The 21359-nt window shown below is 44.6% G+C and overlaps 1 protein-coding gene across 2 annotated transcripts in view; it reads right to left on the bottom strand.

Annotated features, from left to right (window-relative positions):
* Positions 1 to 1186: 1186 nt before the first annotated feature.
* CAP2 (cyclase associated actin cytoskeleton regulatory protein 2) overlaps positions 1187 to 21359 on the bottom strand; it is a 138468-nt gene continuing 118295 nt past the window's right edge. For both annotated transcript variants that reach the window (XM_032341181.1, XM_032341180.1), the window contains exons 8-13: positions 13412 to 13601; positions 11990 to 12165; positions 10767 to 10890; positions 10555 to 10637; positions 4100 to 4240; positions 1187 to 1358 (exon numbers count right to left, since the gene is read on the bottom strand). In XM_032341181.1, the coding sequence (XP_032197072.1) occupies positions 1275 to 1358; positions 4100 to 4240; positions 10555 to 10637; positions 10767 to 10890; positions 11990 to 12165; positions 13412 to 13601 (798 nt within the window). In that variant the 3' untranslated portion in view covers positions 1187 to 1274. The remainder of the gene's footprint in view (positions 1359 to 4099; positions 4241 to 10554; positions 10638 to 10766; positions 10891 to 11989; positions 12166 to 13411; positions 13602 to 21359) is intronic.

Genomic DNA, 21359 nt, shown 5'->3' with positions numbered 1-21359 from the left:
CATATGAACAAAACTTTTATAGCAAAACCTTGGTACATGAGCATTAGTAATCTGAATACTATATGGATATAGAAGATATTTAAAAAACGGAAATGACGTATTCCAAAGGCAGTAGTAGGCACAATATATATGCTTGTATTGGGTCTGCAAGCATTATACTAAAATTCATTACATGTGATCCAATAAGTTGCAGATTTTTCAGCACTATGTACTGAAAAGGTACAAAGGAATATCCTATTTCTCTTATGTTGAAAAAGCAGGTACTCAATACTACAAAATAGGAGCAGCAAGTCAAACCAACAAAGAATTCAGGTTTTGAAAGAAGTATTACAGCTATGGCTTTTTAACATTCATTCTTTTTTTTTTTGTTGTTGTTGTTTGAGACTGGTTAGAAGTCTGGCAAGTGAAAAAGAAAAGTCTATAATACAACATTAATGACATAATTTACAAGGCATCTGATATTCAACGGGTTCAAAATTGGGAAACAAAGAATTGAGCTTGATCTTCGAGAAAAATTTCGAGGTACTACATACATCTGCTTCCTCCCACCCATGTTTTGGCATAAAAACCTTTCTGCAGAGAAGTAAAAGTTTTCCGTGTGACATGGCAGAAGAATATTTTAAGATAAATCATTAGAATCTACTTTCAGTGTTTAGTAACTATAAAGAAAACAAGTCTTTTAAAGACCAGGTAACTGGATGTCGTCCTTGGGATGGAATTTTCTCATGTTTTGTAAAAAATGGGTTGAAATATGTATTCATGCTGATGATGTATCCGCGCTGATAAAGGCGAACATTTGGTAAAAATGAGAAAAAAATGTTAGATTTTTCAGAGCACAACTAGTACTACATCATATAGAAATTGCCTAAAGGTAAAAATGTACATCTTAGATTCTCAGAGGTTTTATTTTCCAAGTAGCAATTAAACCTAAGTGTCAAATTGAATCATGCAGTATTTTTACCTATCAGCTACCGTGTTAATACTATCAGGGGGACAGAATACTATTTTTACCCCCTTTAAATGTGTAATGCTCACAAGTCATCATGTGGAACTCAAATCACACACAAAGGCAAATCATGAAGACACGTTAAATACTTCGAAATGCCCATGAAGACATGCCAGAAATGATGCTGTTTCTAGAACACAGAATTGTTGGAGGCCAAAACTAAAGCCGTAGGTGTTACTGCCACTTCTAGGTGTTTAATGCTGCCTTTTTTTTTTTTTTTTTTTTTTTTTAAGTTGATGCAGGTCAGGGGGTTCGGTCTCTCTGGAGGTTAGCCCATAATTTCTGCAGGTTCAGTGACCAACTTGGATCCATTCCAGGCTGTCTTGAACTGTTCTGGAACAGGAAATTCTCTCTGGAAAAAATGCAGAAGAACGAATTTACTTAAACAGACAGAGGAAAGGCTAATTTGTATCACATGGTGGACAAAGACATTTTATGGAATCCAAACCTGTGTTGTGGCGAGGTCTTCCGGGTCCCGTGGAGATTTGCATCATTGCGTGTTGGGTCTGTGACTGTCTGCTAGCATCATCATTAAAGCTAGAATCTACTAAGAACCAGGCATTCTAACTACGAGATCTATATGGGCTCCGTTAGTCTATAGCCCCAGAAGCTGGGTGTTCCTGAGATGCCATCTACGGGGCGCAGGTCTAAGAAGTTGAACAGATGGCTGAAGATGGTAATGGCCAGAAGCAGCCAGACTTGAAGCCAGACAGCCTCTCAACCCACTCTCCGCCACAAGCAAACTTGCACAGGATCATCTGGGGGAGCCTGTTAAAATGCAGATTCTGATTCCATAGATCTGGGGAAGAGAATGGCAATCTGCATTTCCAACCAGTTCCGAGGGGACACTGAGGCTGCGGATCCCAGTCACACTGACTAGAAAGGCTTTGCTCTGGCGTTCTCTGTAGACTCTCCAATGAACTATGAAGATGTGCTTTGGGTTGTATACCAATGCGTTACCCTGAACCCTACCACTTCATTCCTCCCACTGGAGTAAGACACGCATGAGCATCACAGAGGGAGAGAGACGGTGGGGATGGGCGAGCCAAAGTAAAAGTAGTTTGGAATCTCTCCAGTCCCCAAAAAGTGGTTCTGCAGTCATTTAAGAAAAGGATCCCCGAGGAAGCTGGGAGGCAGTCCCCTTGGCCCCGGCTTCTGGGCCCTCCTGGGATGTTATGTGCACACAGCACGGCTGAAACCCCAAGTGTCTGATAAGCCGTGCCTCTGCTCCTCCATCAGAGCGACGCCATCTTGCTGTGGAACCCACCCACGAGTACGTATTTTCTTAGATGTGGGATCCACCTGCCTCTTCTGGAAGTAATCAAGGCTTGGTGCTTGCTCTCAAGTACCAGGTAGAGAATGCCCCAGAGTGAAGGTATTTCTTTGACAGCTAACCATACTACAGATAGCCGTTCCCCATCTCTTTTGGCAGTGAAGTAATATGATGACAGTAACATGATGACATTCTTCTCTGGGCGACGGACTTCCTTCAGGATGAGTCCTCCCCACCACCCACTCCCAGATTACAAGGTCCATGGTAGGACCTCTGCCTGCTCCCTACTAGCTCCCACTAGAAAATGTATCAAGAGGACCATGGGATGAGGGCACAGGATAACCTACTCACGGGGGAAGACTCCTTTTTCAGCATAAAAGCTCGGGTGTTGACCCATACTCCCACCTTCGGTCCGGGGATCTGGAGCTTGGCCCTACAGTGGAATGCCCTGAGAAGCTCTACCGAGCACAGATGCCTGGGACTGTGCCCAGGGAGGCTAGCTGACTTAGTCTGGAATGCCGGCCCAGACCCACGGCTTCTCTCAGCGGATCCAGCTCCCATGTAGCGGAGCCTTCTGCTGGAACAGCTGCAAAGGCCAGGGACCAGCCCAAGATTTGGCTCTCCCGTGCAAAGCTGCTCTGTATCAGCTCTAGCTGCTAATTTTTAGGTAGAGAAGGTGAGAGGGCTCTTCCCAAGCTCGGGGTTAGGTCAAGCAAATAGCCGCGAAGCGTGGCTCAGTGTTGGCAGACTTTTTCTTTTCAGCCTTATGTGATGGATTCTAGGCTGCATCCCGTAGCATGAGGGTAATGCGGAGGAATTTACGGACAGGTGAGAGAACATTCGAGCACGGTTGCTCTCTGCCTAAGGACGTGGATGGTGACTGGCCCACAGGCTGATGGATGTGTCTTCGAAGTCGCTTCCACAGTCAGAATCAGAAGGAATCACCTCTGGGTTTATCTGCACATCCAAGAAGGGACAGCGAGTGGGAAGCAACGACTTGCTTCCAGAGAGCCGCAGCTAGCAAGTCCGACACACTGCGTGATGTAGAAGATGGATTCATTTGGACTTCCTTCTCTTTCTTTCTTTTTTTTTTTTTGTTTGCTGTTTAAAGATTTTGTTCATTTATTTGCGCGAGAGCGAGAGTAGGAGAGCACAGTGGAGGGGCAGTAGCAGAGGGAGAGGGAGAAGCAGGCTCCCCACAGGGAAGGGAGCCCAACAGGGGTCTCCATCCCAGGACCCTGGGATCATGACCTGAACCAAAGGCAGACGTTTAACCCACTGAGCCACCCAGGTGACCCTGGATTTCCTTTTCAGCGTGGGAGGGTATCTGCATGCTTCTCCTAGAAGCTGCTTTGTTGCAGGAGAGGAGGCCCAGAAAACAAGTGGTGGCTACTTCGGAAGGGCTGGGTGGACTACCGGCGTCGGGATCCCCCAGGATGCCTATTAAAATACCGATTCCCCAGACCCCACCCGAAGCCTCCTGAATCCAGCCCCTAAGGCACAGACTCTGGGAGTTGGCATTTCCTTGGAGCTTCTCGGCGGGTCCTTCCGCTGAGTTTGAGAACCCCTGACCCAAGTAGACCTACAGAAATAGGTCAACTTACTATCACCCCCTCCCTCGGATTTCTCCCTCACGTTTGCCTCTACCATAGCAAAAGACAATCTTCAGTCCTAAATACCGTGAACTCAGATGCGGGAGGTCCTATCTGACCAAGGCTAGCCCGTGTAGGTCAGTTATGAGGACAATCACAAATCGAATTCCTCTCCTGCCTGCGCATCAACCCACCAACGAAGCTCCCAGGCTTTGAAAAGGTACTTACGTAATCCCCATCCTGAGGAATAAGGACATTCATTTCAGAAGACTTGGCACTCACGATCTCACAGCCCAGCGCATGCTCACTGAGGTATATGTGGCAGCCTTCCGTCTTATTGATGGAGATGGTTGGCACTTTCCCCATTACCTGAAACAGGCAAAAGAACAGCCTGGCACCACCATACAGAAAAACAGCACAGTCCGAGGGCTGCCCGCGGCTCTAGGAAGGGCGCGGTCAACGCTGGAAAGGCTGGTGAGTAGCATCGTCTCCAGGCTGAACCGGTGGGTGTCATTTGGGGACAGAATGAAAGGACCACACAAAGGGATTCTCAAGCCTCAGGGTCTCCTTTCCTGAGACCAAGGGAAGGGATTAATGCGAAAACAGCAGCTAAGTGTTCAGAAAAAGTCTCACAACCCTCTAGTGGATTTGAAACATATATTTGATTTCACGGATAAAAGTAACAAGACGCATTTGCTTTTCTTTAATGAAAATGTTAGTTCTGACAAATCTATGAATCTTGGGTTAAAACAAATCCTAATACTGTCATTTCAGAGTAAATACATTATTCTGTAATTGAGTAGATTTTTTTTTCTTGAACCTAAATAAGAAACAGTACGGTTCTTTTCATAGAAATCTTTCGCCAGATAAAAATCTCACTCACTGGCTCAATGTGAAGCTTGAGTAAGACAATGAGTGTCTAGGTATTTTGAAATGTATTAATTGCAGGAGCCAGAAGTGGGGACTTGGTTCACACCGCTCATTGCATGGATAAACAGGACCAGAGACAAATACAGACATAGACAAAGAATAACCTCCTTTCTATTGTTTACAAATATCTATGTGCTATAAAAATTCGGTCCTGTTTCACATTTCTCTTTGAACAGGTTTCAGACATTCCTCTCTCCCCCAGTCTCTATAGGGGCCGACTGTTCCCCCAATGACCATATTACAACGCTATGATTTTCCTTCTTGTCATGGTAATTGACGTGATAAAGACCTCTCCTCTTTCACCCCTAAGAAAAGGCTGGTTTGCAAACCCAAGGGGCAACTCCCGTTGATGGGGCAGGTGATGTAAGGAATTCCTTAGGGGGAGCCTAGCCAGATTGCCACACTTCTCTGTTTTCTCCTCTCTCCATAGAAACTGGACACTGAGTTAGAAATGAGCCCCAGGGCCCCCCCCCCCCCCCAAAAAAAGGCAAAGGTAGTTCAAGGTCAGGTAAGCCCAGAGCTTTGCCATAAATACACGACTACAGTAATAATACATGTAGCTGTATTACAAGAATGTGTCAGCAGTAATGTTTTGGTAATTTCTAGATTTGTTTATCTTAGAGTGAGGAAGAGCATCTACACGCTGCCCAGAGCGGTATGGGGAGCGAGGCAAGACAAGAGAAAGGATAAACTGCCTTGGGTGATTTGTTCGTGAGGCAGAACGGGGACACGTGAGGCAAGTGCATGACGCTAATACACTTTATTTATATTATATACTGCTGTGCTATATTAAAAATGCCTCAATACCCCATGGATCTGAAAGTCTGAAAAAGCAAGAGCAGACCTTAAAACAATCGCCCTGATAAACGGTGAGAATGGTGTTTTCCACAGCACTTCGGTCAGTGCTGCACGAGACGACCTTATCTCCACGCTCTTTGCCCCTGGTGGTCTGGGAACACTTTGCGAACAGAACTGGTTTCTTGTCAAGAGAACTGGGCCAAAGAGTATCTTCTCTGCTGAGTGACAGGTGATGTGTGACCTTGCCCAAGCCAATGCTCTAGCATGTGATATGTTTCTAGTTTAGTTAGGGTTTTCAGAAATTTGTTTCTCTATAACAAGCTTTTCTTAGGGGACGCCTGGGTGGCTCAGTTGGGTAAGCGTCTGCCTTCGGCTCAGGTCATGACCCCAGGGTCCTGGGATGGAGTCCTGTGTTGGGCTCCCTGCTCGGCGGGGAGTCTGCTGCTTCCTCTCCCTCTGCTGCTCACCCTGTTTGTGCTTTCTCTCTCTATGTCAAATAAATACATCTTTTAAAAAAGTGGTTTTTTAAAAAATATTTTATTTTTAAGTAACTTGACACTCAATGTGGGGCTCGAACCCACAACGTAATGATCAAAAGTCGCACGCTCCAACGAATGGGCCACCACGCGCCCCTATTTCTCTATAAAAATTTAAAGAATTTCCATGTTATACTTAGTCTCTTCTCCTCATCATTTGTCCTTTTTTCTGAGGGTAGTTTGCCAAGAACAGAAGAACTGGCCCAAATCATGTGAACTTTGGTGCAGGCCCTTTTCCTCCTTTCAATCTTTTAAGTAATTGAGGTAAAATCTGCAAACATAAAATTCACTTTTTTTTCTTAAAGATTTTATTTATTTATTTGAGAGAGTGAGCAAGAAAGTAGGAGCAGGGGAGGGGCGAGGGACAGGGGGAGGGGCAGAGGCAGAAGCAGGTTCCCTGCTCCGCCGATGAGGAGGGGCTCCATCCCAGGACCCTGGGATCATGACCCAGCGTCATGACCTGAGCAGAAGGCAGATGCTTAACCGACTGAGCCACCCAGGCGCCCCTACAATTCACTTGTTCTACGTGTACAATTTAATGATCCTTAGTAGGTTTACAGTTCTACGGTTCTAGAATATTTCCATCACTCCCCAGATATCCCTAATGCCCACTTACAGTCAATATCTGTCCTCACCCCGAGGGCAAACACTGATTTCTGTTGTGAGCAGCCCTTTTGAAACAATGTATGAAATGTCTTAAATAGGCAATGACATTCACTTGGTTTGAACACCCCAAACCTTGAAAAGTATTCAGTAAAATACCTCTCTCACCTCTGAACCCTGCAGTCAAGCTCCTCTCCCTCTTGGACAGATAACCACGGCATATCCTTCCAGATTGTTTTTATTTATTTATTTATTTATTTATTTATTATTTTCTAACCAGATTGTTTTTAGAACACATGCCCATCCTTAAGAAAATGAGGATGTGGGACACCTGGGTGGCTCAGTGGGTTAAGCAGCTGCCTTCGGCTCAGGTCAGGATCCCAGCGTCCTGGGATCGAGTCCCACATCGGGCTCCTTGCTCTGCAGGGAGCCTGCTTCTCCCTCTGACTCTGCCTGCCACTCTGTCTGCTTGTGCTTGCGCTCACTCTACCTGTCTCTCTGACAAATAAATAAATAAAAATAATAAAATCTTAAAAAAAAAAAGAAAAAGAAAATGAGGATGTATTTCAAGCTTAGAAACATAAGAAATACACCAAATACTTAAACATATATGTCAAACAGCTTTATCAGAGTTTAACATTTTGGCTTATTGGTCTTTTTTTTTAGGACAATTATCTTACAGCACGGTCAAGTCCTCCCTGTACAATCCGGCACCTCATGCACTCCCTCCTCCTTCCCTAGATGAAACCGCTCTTCTGAATTTTGTGCTGACCATTCACACCCAGGACTACCCCTGAGTCAAGTGATCTGGAGCCCTCAGAAACGTAATTTCTTTCTTTTTAAGTTTTTATTTAAATTGTAGTTAGTTAACATACAGCGTGATATTCGTTCGGGTCCTCACAAGTATACTTAACAGGTGTGTATTGTTTTCCATGTTTTCAATCTTTACATAAAGGGACACATTGTCTAGTGCCTGCCATTCTGTCATCTGTCTTCATTGCTCAGTGCTGCTTTTTGAGATCTACCTATTATTATTCATAGAACTACAGTCATTTTTGTACATAAAACTATAGTTATTTTCATCTTATTTATTTCTTTTTTTAGAGCAAGAACATGCAAGTGCCCCGGGGTAGGAGGGGCAGAGGGAGAGGGAGAATCTTTTTTTTTTTTTTTTTTTAAGATTTTATTTATTTATTCATGAGAGAGAGAGAGAGAAAGTGAGGCAGAGGGAGAAGCAGGCTCCTCGCTGAGCAGGGAGCCCCATGCAGGACTTGACCCCAGGACCCCAGGACCATGACCAGAGCGAAGGCAGATGCTTAACCATCTCAGCCACCCAGGAGCCCGGAGAGAGAGAATCTGATGCGGGCCTCGATCTCCCGATCCTGAGCCAAAACTGAGTTGGATGCTTAACCAACTAAGCCACCCAGGTGCCCCTCTTTTTAGATCGCTTTTAAAAATGGTTACATGGTAACTATTTTTGTCTAGAATTTGTCTTTAAAAATGGTTACATGGTAACTATTTTTGTCTAGAATTTAGAATTTTTAAGTAGACATATCTTTTTGGATAATTTCTATTACTTCTCAATTTAGAATTATTTTTTCCTCCAGAAATCTGATGAATATTTAGAACTGTTTTCTTCTACTTCTGTATAGCTTCATATTTTATACGTCATTCAACTGGTTTTTAATTTTGAACGTGATGTATTTTCATTGAAAAATGCTGACTCCTGGGGCACCTGGATGGATCAAATGAGAGTATGTCTAGGATACTTTTCACCTGGCTAAATAAACAGGTGTTCTCACCTTGGTCACAGAATATGATTTCTGTGACTTTGCTGGTGGTGGTGGGGGGGAGATGTTGGTTAAAAATAATGTGAAGTGGGAGAAAGCGCGGATCTTTGATGCAGGAACTTCCAGTATCCAAAAGAGTTCTTCAGAAATTGTGGCCTCATTATTAGGTTTAGGTAAGCTATACTTCTCCTTGAGGAACTGGACTTCTTCTGATGAGTGACATCCTTAAAATTTTCAGGCATGATACTCCGGGAGAAGCAGGACTGTCCAATTCGTGAATATATGTGGTTGGCAGAAATGCTAAGTTGGGAGCTGGTATTACGGAACACAAGCTTCATGAGGGTGAGGATGTTTATCTCGTTTGCTTCCTGCTATTTGTAGAGATGAGAGCAGGACCCCGCACATCAGCCGCGTTCAGCAAACATCTGGCAAATGAATGACTGAGGGCGTGCTCTATGCTATGGCTCACATTTTAGGACCTAAAGCAGGAGCCCAGGATGGTCTGGTTTCCACCGCGAAGACAATGATATGGTAAAGGCCTGGGTGGGCTTGCTTGGCTACCCTCTCCCAAAGTGGCTCTCTGTCCAGGAGGGGGATTTGGGAAGCAGCGGGAGCAGAACGGTTAGGGGGCAGAGCAATACGCAGATGCGCCGCAGAGAACACAAGCAACTGGAATGGGAAAGCGTCACAGGTCCCCTCAGAGCCTGTGCGGCAAGACCACTGGGAATCTGGGCTGCAGAGGACTGAGACCCCCACCCCCAGCTAACCTTGTGTTTCAGGGCAGGGAACTCGGGGTCAGAGGTGAAGCCAGCCGCCCAAGAGCCGGGGCTCGCCTGCCCAGTGCATTAACGGGACACACAAACCAACATCTTAACTAGCAGCGAGTGCAATGTAAAATGTCCACTCGAACGCACTCTAGTTAAAAGTGACAGCAGTAAAGAGCCCGATGAAACAAGAGGGAAAGATATGTAAAACCAGAATCCAGATTTAACCAACGTTATCAGGAAACATGGGATCGTAAGGGGTTAATTAACAATACAAAGAGAGGAGCACCCGGCTGACTCAGTGGGTAGAGCATGGGACTCTTGATTTCAGGGTTGTGAGTTTGAGTCTCACGGTGGGTATAGAGATTACTTTTAAAAAATCTTAAAAAAAGAAAAAAAAAAAAAACAGTACAAAGAGAGTGTAATCAAAGGTGGAAGTTAGAGTTGGCCAAAGGCAGGAGGTCCTTTAGCTTTTGGCATATTGTAAAATCCCACTGGGTTAAATAAAAATTAACTAAAGGAATGCACGTTTTTCCCTAGTTTGCAAGTTCAGTTCCAAACCTACTTTCCAGGTTGTTTGGTCTGATTACCTCACTGACTTCAGACAAACTCCTCCTCCTCCTTACCCGGAGCCAATGCTCCCTGAGCAAAGAAAATTCTCTTCAGGATGGTGTTGTTAGGCTGGGAGCATCTCTTAGTATCTGTGTTCATTCATTAGTGGATGCCTCCCGATCACCACCTCCCCAAACATTTATTGGACACCGGCTGTGTGCAGGGGTGCTGTGCCAGTTTCTGTGGCCGTAAAGACGAATTATGTGCTCCTGGAACAGGCATGGTAAACAGCCACTGCGGTGCAAGATAGGATGTGTTGTAAGAGACTGAAGAGAAGGAATTAACACCCTCCGAGAGCGGGCGGGATGACAGACAATGGGAAGGAAGAGGAACTCTCTAGGTGGACATGGCCAGTCCTGTGCAGGCAGCGGGATGGTCTGAATAAAGCTGCAAAGGGGGCATAAGGCAGGGTTGAAAAGGCCACTAATATGGGGACGCCTGGGTGGCTCAGTTGGCTGAGCATCTGACTCTTGGTTTTTGCTCAGGTCATGGTTATCAGGGTCGTGAGATCGAGCCCCGCCTCAGGCTCATGCTCAGCAAACACTCTCCTTAAGATTCTCTCTCTGCCCCTCCCCCAACTCACTTGTGAGGAAATAAATAAATAACAATAAATAAATAAAATCTTTGGAAGGAAAGAAAAGGCTCCGTACCTGCATTTGAATATCCTTGGAATTAATCACCTCCACGATGCCTACCACGTTGTCAAACACGAGGCCGAACTTCTTACAGTTGTCTAGGAGAAACAAAACAAAGCAAAGCTCCATTCAACGCCCACAGGATGTTTATGCAAAGCGACCACAGTGACCAGAGGGGGCCCACAGTGACCACCCGCGCCCCCCCGCCCCCCCACTCACTGCCATACCGATTGTAATGGAGTTGATTTTTCCTTTTATCCGCAGAGTGGACTTGTTGCATTTGAAAATGTAAGCCACTTGTTTCAGTTCCGTCTCTGAAATCACCAGGTCATTCCTGTCCTCTTGGTACTCCTAAAATGAGAACACACGCACATACGGAATCTAAGGATGTACAGACGGATCGGGTCCCTGACAAGCTGAAATTACCATGTGGTTCAACAGTCATTACAGCTTTCTGACATGTTCTTTCCAAATCACTTTTTTTCCCTTTTTTTTTTTTAACAGAGCAAACCCAGGTCTTCCTCTGTTATTGTAATGATGGGGATGGATGGAACCACGGCCTAGAAAGGGGTCAGGGTCTGTCTGCAAACAGTCAAATATCAGGCACCCGGGCTGGTGGCGGGGGTGGGGGAGGAGGTGGGACCTTTCCGTTCAGTCTCTACGCTGAATCTGGACTTCATGCTGCAGCTTCAAAAACGAGCTGGGCAAGCGGGCTGGGACGATGTTGGTGTAAGCCCGTGTGTACTGTCATTGTACTGGGGACTCTGGCCCTCCAACTTCGGGGAAGCTCCCCGGCCTGGCAGGAGGCACCAGCTTTCACGCACATTTGAAGGGTCTCGGTCCTGTTCGCACAAAGGTTGGTAGTGCTGGGTGGCGCGGTAGGTTCTGTTCTTTCTTAGTCAGCGGGACAGACGTCCTCCAACCAGAATGGGGCACAGGTTAGAAGTTGATGGAAAGAGTGGTCAAGGAGAGACAGAAATAGAAAGGTGGGTGCCGGCCTGAGGTGAGGAGGGAAGAGGGAGTGGTTACTTGAGAGGCACAAGGGCCCCGTTTTCTAAGATGGGAGGAGTTCTCTGGCAGGACGGGCTGATGGCCGCACAGCCATGTCAATGCACTTCATGTCCAAGGTCATTAGATACACTTAGATGTTAAGATGGAAAATTATACGTTTTGTGATTTTACCACAACTTAAAAAGTAATTTAAAAACACTGCGGAAAACAACGTACAAAAAATAAGCAAAATACACCAAAAACAAGTCGATGGAAGCTTTCAGAAATGCCCTGGTTTCTACTGTAGCCGGTGGCTTGCGTCTTTGTCGCGTCTCTCAGAAACCCCTAAGACCTCAGTCAACGGTTCAGCCTCGGTAACCCTTCCACCTTAGTCCCACGGTTTAGCAACAGTCCTGTGCTGGGAGCACGTCGGGAATAAAGAAGAAAGGGCTTCACTCACTACTCTCCATTTCTTTCCTTCCAACTCGAACACAGGAGCATGCTTCTGAGAAGAATGGGAGTGGGGGGTCCTGGGGCCTGGAGCGTGGCTTTTGGTAGGAGATGGAGTTTGTCCTCCTTGAGCCCGTAGACTGGGATTCTTGTACGTCTTCTGGTCATCTGTGACGTGCCGGAGCCCTGGGAAGGTAACACACAGCCCCGTGTCTTTGTGTTTTATGCAAAGGGAAATGCCCCTCACTCCTTAGATCAATGTGATGCAAAGAGCACAAGGAATTTTGATAATTTCCTAATAGTCTAGTGTTCTCTCAAGGTTAATGACAGGCAGAGTCTAAGACCTTATAAACATAGTATTCATTAGAAGCTCTGTAAACACTTTTTTAAATTGGAGGAACCTCTTCTTTAAGGAGATGACATAAAAATCCTACAAAAAGCAAAGCACATGGACAAAAGGGATGACATGATTTACTTCTTTTCTCATGGCTAAATCATTCCCCAGGCATAACCTGCAAGGATACGGCATCCCAGCCAGTATGTCAGAGTACGGAATTGACTTTAGGGTTATGAATCCATTCTCTTACTTTGCAGATAAGGGAACAGCCCAGCCAATTGGAGCCAGAGAAAAATTTAGAATTTGGTCCTCTTAGCTCCTAGCCCAGTGCACAAGGACAACTGTAAAATAGCTCCTATTACCTGTCTAAAGCAAAAATGCATTTGTATAAACCTTATTGTATAGAATGCATATACATCCTGACATATTTTAAAATGTTATATGATTTAAAACAAAATTGTTCATGGTGAGAACAGAAGTACTTTAGTGATAGAATTATTTGGCAAGCCTGTACACTGCCTGAGGACAGAGATGTGATTGTTTGACATTTTACTTCACTTCATCTTTTTATTTTATTTTATTTTTTATTTCACTTCATCTTTTTTTTTTTAAAGATTAATTTTTTATTTATTTGACAGAGAGAGAGATCAGAAGTAGGCAGAGAGGCAGGCAGAGAGAGAGAGAGGCGGAAGCAGGCCCCCCGCCGAGCAGAAAGCCCGATGCGGGGCTCGATCCCAGGACCCTGAGACCATGACCCGAACCGAAGGCAGAGGCTTAACCCACTGAGCCACCCAGGTGCCCCTATTTCACTTCATCTTAATGCCTTGGTTGTAGATGGGGCTGGAGCGTTGGAGGCTTAAGTGGTGATGCAGAGCAGTGGTCCACTTAGAACCCAGAGTCTCTGAGTTTTTCTTTCTGGTCCATGCAACAGCCCACTGAGCCCATCTGCCTCAAGGTAAAGAAGGCTGCAGGCTTCTGCTTTCCCAGCAGCAGCTCCCTGTTTGTTGGGACCGGGATGGAATGATGCATTATGGGCTCTGGGGATCTGTGTGCCTGGAGCCAGAGGGAGACAGCATCAAGGTCCAGTTTTCTCACCTTTTGTAATTCCTTCTCCTTGGTTAAGCTGGGCGAATAGAGCAGAGCGTGAAGGGGAGGGCTCCTCTCTTTTGCCTTCATTCTCAAAGAGTGGCGGTGGCCCGGGGGGAGGTGGAGGAGGAGGGGGTGGAGGAAGGCCAGGCCCAGGGGAGAGGACTGACAATGCGGATGCTGTCGAGGCCACTGGACCCTGCGGGAAGAGAGAAAAGGGGAAGCGTTGCCTTCAGACTGATGCCCTCACTTGAGCTGGGATTTTGCTAACGTCACTCAGAACCTGTTACCGGTGAGGAAACGGGGTTCAACATTCACAAACGGGCACTGAGGGGGCACATCTGCGCATCCTGGGTCTGTTTGGGAGCTCTGGGACCGAGGTGGGGATCTACCCTGGGAGTGGAGATGACTGACAGGTACAGCCCTGTTGGTGGAAATGGGGTTCATGCCGCCAACGCAGGGGCAAGCCAAGCCTCATTCCCAGGGTCATGTCCAAAGCTCAGGACGTGAAACAAACCAGCCTTGGCCAGTTGAGAATTGTAAGAAAAATGTAGTCCGACTGACAAGAGGATCTGACTTTCTGGGCCACTGGGAACTGCAAACACCAATGAGAGAGAGAGAGTCGTGGAAAATACTCAGTGGTTATTAGGTGTTTTTGAAACCTTTTGGAGCAGCCTAAGAAAGAGATACTCCAACTCTTCCTCTGGAGCTCATTTTTTCATGCCTCGAACTGACCTTCAAGGAAGGGCGTTGTATGACCTGGACGCCCATCAGATCTGAAGGTGATCAGCGTCGAGGACCCACCTGATGGCTTCGTTCATCTGATGCTGACAGCGAACTGACTAGAACCCAAATCCTTTCTGAGCAAGAGCTATGCTTACTCTCAGTTTTGCTGCTGTGTGAAATTCAAATTTTTAAAAAATATATTTAATTATTTTAGAGAGGGAGAGCATGAGCAGGGGAAGGAGCAGAGGGAGATAATCTCCAGCAGACTCCCTGCTAAGCAGGGAGCCCGACACGGGTGCTAGTTGGGCTCGGTCCCACGACCCTGAGATCACGACCTGAGCCCAAACCAAGATGCTTGACCGACTGAGCCACCCAGGTGTCCCATGAAATTCAAATACTGTTTTCAGTAGGAAGTTCTAATAAAGCTTACATGACAGTAAAAGGTGCTAGACAATAGAGGAACTTAAAACTAGTAGGATAGAAGCACACGTATGCCACAAACTTGGGTGAAACAGCATTTACTTTACAACCTGAAGAAGAAGAGTAGACCTAGGATAAGGAATTATAAGTTAGATCAAGTAAAAAAGGTCAGGAAAATTAGGGGCACCTGGGAGGCTCAGTTGGTTAAGTGTCTGACTTAAAAAAAAATTTTTTTTTTGAGATTTTATTTATTTATTTGATGGAGAGAGAGGTCACAAGTAGGCAGAGAGAGAGGGGGAAGCAGGCTCCCCACTGAGCAGAGAACCCAATGCGGGGCTCAATCCCAGGACCTTGAGATCATGACATGAGTCGAAGACAGAGGCTTAACCCACTGAGCCACGCAGGCACCTCCAAATGTCCGACTCTTGGTTTCAGCTAAGGTCATGATCTCAGGGTTGTGAGATCGAGTCCCACGTCAGGCTCTGTGCTCAGGAGGAAGTCTGCTTGTGTGCTCTCTCTCTCTCTCTCCCTCTCTCAAATAAATACAAATTTTTCAACAAAAGTCAGGAAAATTGAAAAAATTCAGAGTGACAGAAATGTGGTTTAGGTTCATATATTTCCAACACCAAGTACAAAATATAAAACATGTAAGTGCTAAATATTAACAAAGATGGCATATTCTTAATTTGAATGAGCAACTCAGTGTTTCAAAGTATCAATATCGGGAGGTTTTAATCTATAGTAGTTTCCAGTTCAAATAAAAAAAGTGCTATTTTCAAAGTACTTATTTAATCCTTATTACGTGTAGAATTACTCGTATTAAAGATAAAAGATTCTTCTCTCCTTCAGAATGCACGTCTTAAAAATGGAGTAGGCTGGAGGTCTTGTCTCCTGAAGCGATAATTTGTGATGTTTTCTTGTTTCTAAGAAGATTAGCCTCAGCCTGACTCCAATAGGATCCTTGGGTCATGCAGAGAACCACTACCCAATTCCTGAGACTGGCCATTTTTTTTTTTTTTTTCAAAGTCTCTTAAATGTTCACTGTTATGTCGCTGGGGTGAAATCTGAGAATTTGCTCTGAATCATGAACAGCGTATAATCTAAGTTTTGCACACCAAACGTGTTCTGGTGCTCCGTTCCAGATGCTAGGAGCCCCCAAATATTACTTTTACCCCTAAACACGTAATACAGGGAGTGAAAGGCCAGACCCTCTCCTCACATCTGAAGCACCACAGCTTTCTAGTCCTCCTATTTTGAGGAAAGGAGAGAGGATACTGGCTTCTACATCTTAGAATGATTGGGATGGTGCCCTGTTCTCAGAATTCAGAGTCTCCTTCCAAGAGCCATTAGGGGACACTGAAACCAATACGCCCCATATTCAACTTTCTGGAACTTCGATACCTTCAGAGGGCTGACCCGGGAACCAAACAAAGGATTTACTACAACAATGGTTGGATATAAAAGCCAAAAACGAAGAGAACTCAGGAGCAGCTGAAACTCTCCACTGATTCTTCGTAGCTTCTGGCACATTCCTGCTGCCCGCCCAGTGAGGGCACAGAACGAGGCTCTGGTTTCCAAGAGGCTTAACAGTGAGTGCTCAGCCCCTCACTGCAGACAGCGTCCTCAAAAGCAAACGGGTTAGGCCTTCCCTTGACAGGGCTCCGGGGGCTGTCCCTTGCAGTGCGACCTGTCTTGGCCTCTTCCTCCTCTCCTTCTGGCTCCCTGGATGTCCCAGCACAGGGGACCAGAGACTTCTGCACCCTCCCGAGGGCCAGCCACACCCACTGGAATCACAGCCCAGCACAGATCTTCGGGCGTCCCAAGTGGAAACAGAGGGAAGATGGTCGGGGAAGGAAAGGGAGCCAAGAACTCTGCAAAGTCTAGTGTGTGCCAAGCGCTGACTGTTTCCATTCATTTAACAGATATAGGACATAGGACAGGCTCTATGCCAGAGGTTCCCAAACCTGTGGGAACATTAGAATCATTGAGGGGATCTGTTAGAAATTTGAAAGCCCAGCCCTCATCCCAGAAACACGCTCTGGGAAGGTGCGACACGGGCATCTCTATCGTTTGACGCTCCCGAGGCGATTCCAATAGGCAGTCAAGTGTGGGAAGAATCATTCCAGGCTACCTGCTGAGATTAATCTTAGTCCTCATAATAATATTACTAGGACTGTCTTGAAATCCCTATTTAACTGAAGACAAAGCAGGAAATGAGGAAGACTGACCCAACAGTAAAAGGCCAGTAAACAGCAGAGACAGAATTCGAGCACATATCTGCTTGATTCCACAGTTTTCTTCAGCAAAATCCTGTATATTATTTTCAGGATTAAAGAAAAAAGTCACTAGTGTAATTTAAGAACCAGAGACATAGGCTACCTCAGCACATATGTAGTTTGTTGCTCTTGGGGCTTTGGCTCGAAGACATATAACGGAAGTATGGGGGGTGTTGTCGTAACTGGGTTAATTTTTATCTCCACTATGCCTTGCTCTGGAAGCCTTGGGTGTTGAACCCCACATCTCAGCATCAAGTCATTCTTGGTACGGGTTTGTTGTGACTCTATGCCGTTGGTTCGAGAAACTGGCCTCTTGCCTTATTCATCTTTCCCGAGTACCTGGTTCCATTAATGGGGCATCTGCACCCAAATCTTGGTTCCTTGCCTAATGGTCAAGTTTTTCTGGCATGGGGACCTGACCTCTCTCTCTGCTCTTCCCCCTACTCGCTCACTCTCTCTCTAAAATAAATAAAATCTTTAAAAAAAAATACTATTTTGATATGTTGATGAACCAAGTCTCAAATAACTTAGAGCCCCAGACTGGAAACAAATGAAAACACATTTTACTGAAGTCATTATTAAAAATGACCTGCAACTTAAAAAAAAAAAAAAAGGAAAGAAAAGCAGCATATTTATTACTTTAAAGGGCCTCATTCAAGGTGCAAAAGTTCGCTTCTGTTGCAGCAAGAGCACAGCACAAAACCTAGAAATGCTGGTTTTTGAGAGCTATTAAGATTAATTTTGAGAGCAGATGTTTGATTTATACTTTTTTGGGGGGGGATGGACAATGACTATCTGTGAATCTCTTCCTCTAAATTAATTTCAACTGTCCTGGGAACAGCTGCTTCCTCTGATTTTAAATATACGAACTATAAAATAATGAAACCATTGTATGCAGCATGTGGAAGGCTTGTAATGTTTTGGATATATATGCCATATATATAACATGCAATGCAGTTATGAACTAATATACACTGCATTCTTTTCATTAAATGTTACTTGAAATTAGCTACTAATCATTTTATTACTTTAGAATTTAGATTTTATTCTGCAGAAGAAACTACTTCTGGTTCTTAAATGAAACCTCCTTATTGTTTTGCTGGTGGCAATTACGATGTCATTAACAACCCATTTTTATCCCCAATGGCAAACCATTGCTGTAGTGATCTAGTTAGTTAGGTTACAGTCTAGCTTTGGATCTAAATAATTTACAAAAAAGATTGCACTCCGATTATCCATTTTGCTAAATTTGTAGAAAGTGGGTCTAATGGGGGTACTTTTAGACAGAGGTTTTCTATCTTTGTGAAAAATTAGGCAAAAAAGTGAAACATAGCTGCTTAAGTAAAAAAAAAACAAAACAAAAAACAAACTACCAACATCATCTCTGTTTGTCTGTCTCTTGGCCCTAAGTTTTCCATCTAAGATTTCTCTGCTTCATAACTGATTTGTTTGGGGATGCCCGGGTGGCTCAGTTGGTTAGGAATCTGCCTTCAGCTCAGGTCATGATCTCAGGGTCCTGGGACTAAGTCTTGCATTGGGCTCCCTGCTCAGCAAGGAGTCTGCTCTCCCTCTGCCCCTCCCCCTACTCATGTGATCTCTCTCTCAAATAAATAAATAAAACAAAAATAAAATTAATAATCCATATTAATAAAAATAAAATTACTAATCCGTATTAAATAACGGATTTGGAAATCTTCAAATCTTACACTTTAAATTCCAAGATTTTTCAAAGCCAACAATAATAGTAGCAGATGGTTTGGTCTCCATAGAACCTAACTCTGTAACGGATAGATTGAAAGTGAATTAGGCTGAGTAGCCTCATCGGTCTGTCCACTCAGTACACGTTTCCCGAGTGCCTCCTTGCAAGGAACTGGGTATACGGTGAAGTCAGCATGCACCCTGTTATTAAGAAACACGTAATCTAGCAGGGGTGTCACATGCACAAGTAAGTAATCACAGACGACGCAGCTTGATGCGGGCCGTGCGTAACAGGAACTGGGGCGTGAAAGGCACAAGCGAGGGCAAGACCGACTCTCCCCAGGACAGTGCGGTTAGGGGAGCCAGAGAAAGGCTGTTGTGGCCTATGCCTGGGCTGCACCATCCCATGTGTGGGAGAGGATGGGTCCCTATAAAGAGAGATGCCGAGGGAGAAACATACATGCAGGTAACATTAAAGTGGATAACATCCACCTTTAAGAACAGGTCAGCCAACCTACATCTTGGCCCGTGTTTTTATCAGTTTTTAAAAAAGCAGAGACTAAGAAAATAAAAATACCACGCCACAGACTCTGGGAACCAGTGGACTATGTCCCATACAACACAGTTTCTGCTACAATGTCTCCTCTATGAAACTAGCTTAGTGATTGTAATAATCTGAGCCACCTGTCTGGCCAAGTATTTGTGAAGATCACAGATAAAGCTACAAAATGAAACATCCGCCATGCAATGGTACTATTTATGCCCCCCAATCCCTTGCCAGCCATCCTTTCTTTATGGCCCCCACCCCAGGTCCCCTTCACACTTACACACAGCTGCCTTCTGATTCTTGGTCAGATTCTTTCTCTAGCTGCCCTCCTTGGAGCCAATCTGACCCATCCATCCCCTGGTTTACAGTTACTGACCTCTAGGTAGCAGTGACAAGGTACATGTGCCTAATTACACACTCCAGAAGCAGTTTAAAAATCGCAAAGCCAATTTTAGTCACAAATACGCTTACATTTAATGTGCCACAGTTGCAGGAATTCTCATTGTTTTACAACTGAAATTCTTGTTCAAATGCTGTTTGTTAATTTCCTAATATAGCATCTAAAATTCAAAGGTGATGGGGTGCCTGTGTGGCTCCGTCGGTTAAACATCTGGTCATGACCTTGAAGTTCCGGGAGGGAGCCACGTTGGGCTCCCTGCTCAGGGCGGAGTCTGCTTCTCCCTTTGCTCCTCCTTCATCCCCGCTGCTTGTGCCCTTGCTCTCTCTCTCTCAAATAAATAAGATCTTTTAAAAAAAATTTTTTTTTTTAAAGATTTTATTTATTTGACACAGAGAGAGAAATCACAAGTAGGCAGAGAGGCAGAGAGAGAGAGAGGAGGAAGCAGGCTCCCGGCTGAGCAGAGAGCCCGACGTGGGGCTCGATCCCAGGACCCTGGGATCATGACCTGAGCCGAAGGCAGAGGCTTTAACCCACTGAGCTACCCAGGCGCCCCAAATAAATAAGATCTTAATAGAATAAAACAAAATAAAATTAGATACGAGGGTGAAGAGCCACTCATATACCACAATAGGAGGGAGGGGTTAAATAAAGGAAATACCAGTTTCAGAACTAAAGACTTTCTACACACATGACCAACTGTTCTTGTTGCAAAAAAAAAAAAAAAATACTTCACAAATTCATGATTTAGGGTTTGTTTATATTTTAGAATCAAAACTAATTTCTTTCTATTTTTTGCAAGATGTACTTTGATCAAGAACTTAGTGAATTGATACATTTCCAAATTTGTCAATTTCTATACGTGCTTGTGAATTTTACTTTCATATTTATATCACGCTTTCATTGGCAGACAACTATAATCAAGAAAAAAGATTGCACATAAACTAACAGATGATCATCCTGCACAACATAAGTAGAAGCCAAAGGGAATTATGACTTTCGCCTCTATTTTCTTATTTTTATCACTTCCTATAATTCTGAGACTTCTTCTGCCAATGAAAACAAAGTTTCTGGGGGCCCTTCCAAAAAACAGTTAAAAATATTACCAATGAAGTGCTGTATAATATTTTAGGCATATGTTTATTAATAATTTTTTAAAAAGTCAATTTTGGGACTATTTCCTATTTCATTTTTGGTAACAGAACACTACTTGAATTTTAGGGATGAAATACAAAGATGGTCCCACAATTTTAAAGGAAATGTGGGGCCTGTTTTGATCACTTTTCTGCAGAGGCAAGGTTCCAAACACCCTCATCTCAAGAAGCACAAGAAGGGTCATGAAGATACATCGCAGAGTTTCGTCAATGACGTCTGATGGTCTCTGTCTTGCCCACCCTTCCCGCCTCACGTGACCTATGTGAGCTATGGAAGCCGATGAAGAAGAAACAGAACAGAAGAAAGTCCCTTCAGAGGAGGAGTAACAGGGTTAAGTTGGAACACAGCCTGGGAATGACATGCACAGTCTATATAAGTTTGTGGAAACCAGTAACTTACGGTGTTTATGCCTGTTGTACTCCTAACTTATGTATCCGGATGTGGCCCTTCAAAAAGGTGATGATTTCTGCTTTACACGTGCCAAGCAGAAATGCTTTAGTGAAAGCAGACCAAGCCTTCGGAGCAGCAGAATCTAGAAGGATCTATTGAGCACCATCTAATTTGCGCAACTGATGCAGCTATTTTGCACAAATTGTCTTGGTAAGTAGCCTTAATTATTAGTTTGCCCTTGCTTTGCTACTGCTATCTGGAACAAATCTGGCATTTCCAGATTGTCTTGTCTTCTTGTTTGCCAGCACTGGCAGCTTGAAAATATAATTTCTCATCAAACAAAAAAAA

The sequence above is a fragment of the Mustela erminea genome, chromosome 4 (assembly GCF_009829155.1).
Source record: "Mustela erminea isolate mMusErm1 chromosome 4, mMusErm1.Pri, whole genome shotgun sequence".
In the NCBI taxonomy this organism is placed as follows: Eukaryota; Metazoa; Chordata; class Mammalia; order Carnivora; family Mustelidae; genus Mustela; species Mustela erminea.
The sequence above is the reverse complement of the archived record's forward strand: the minus strand, read 5'-3'. Positions and strand labels throughout refer to the sequence as shown.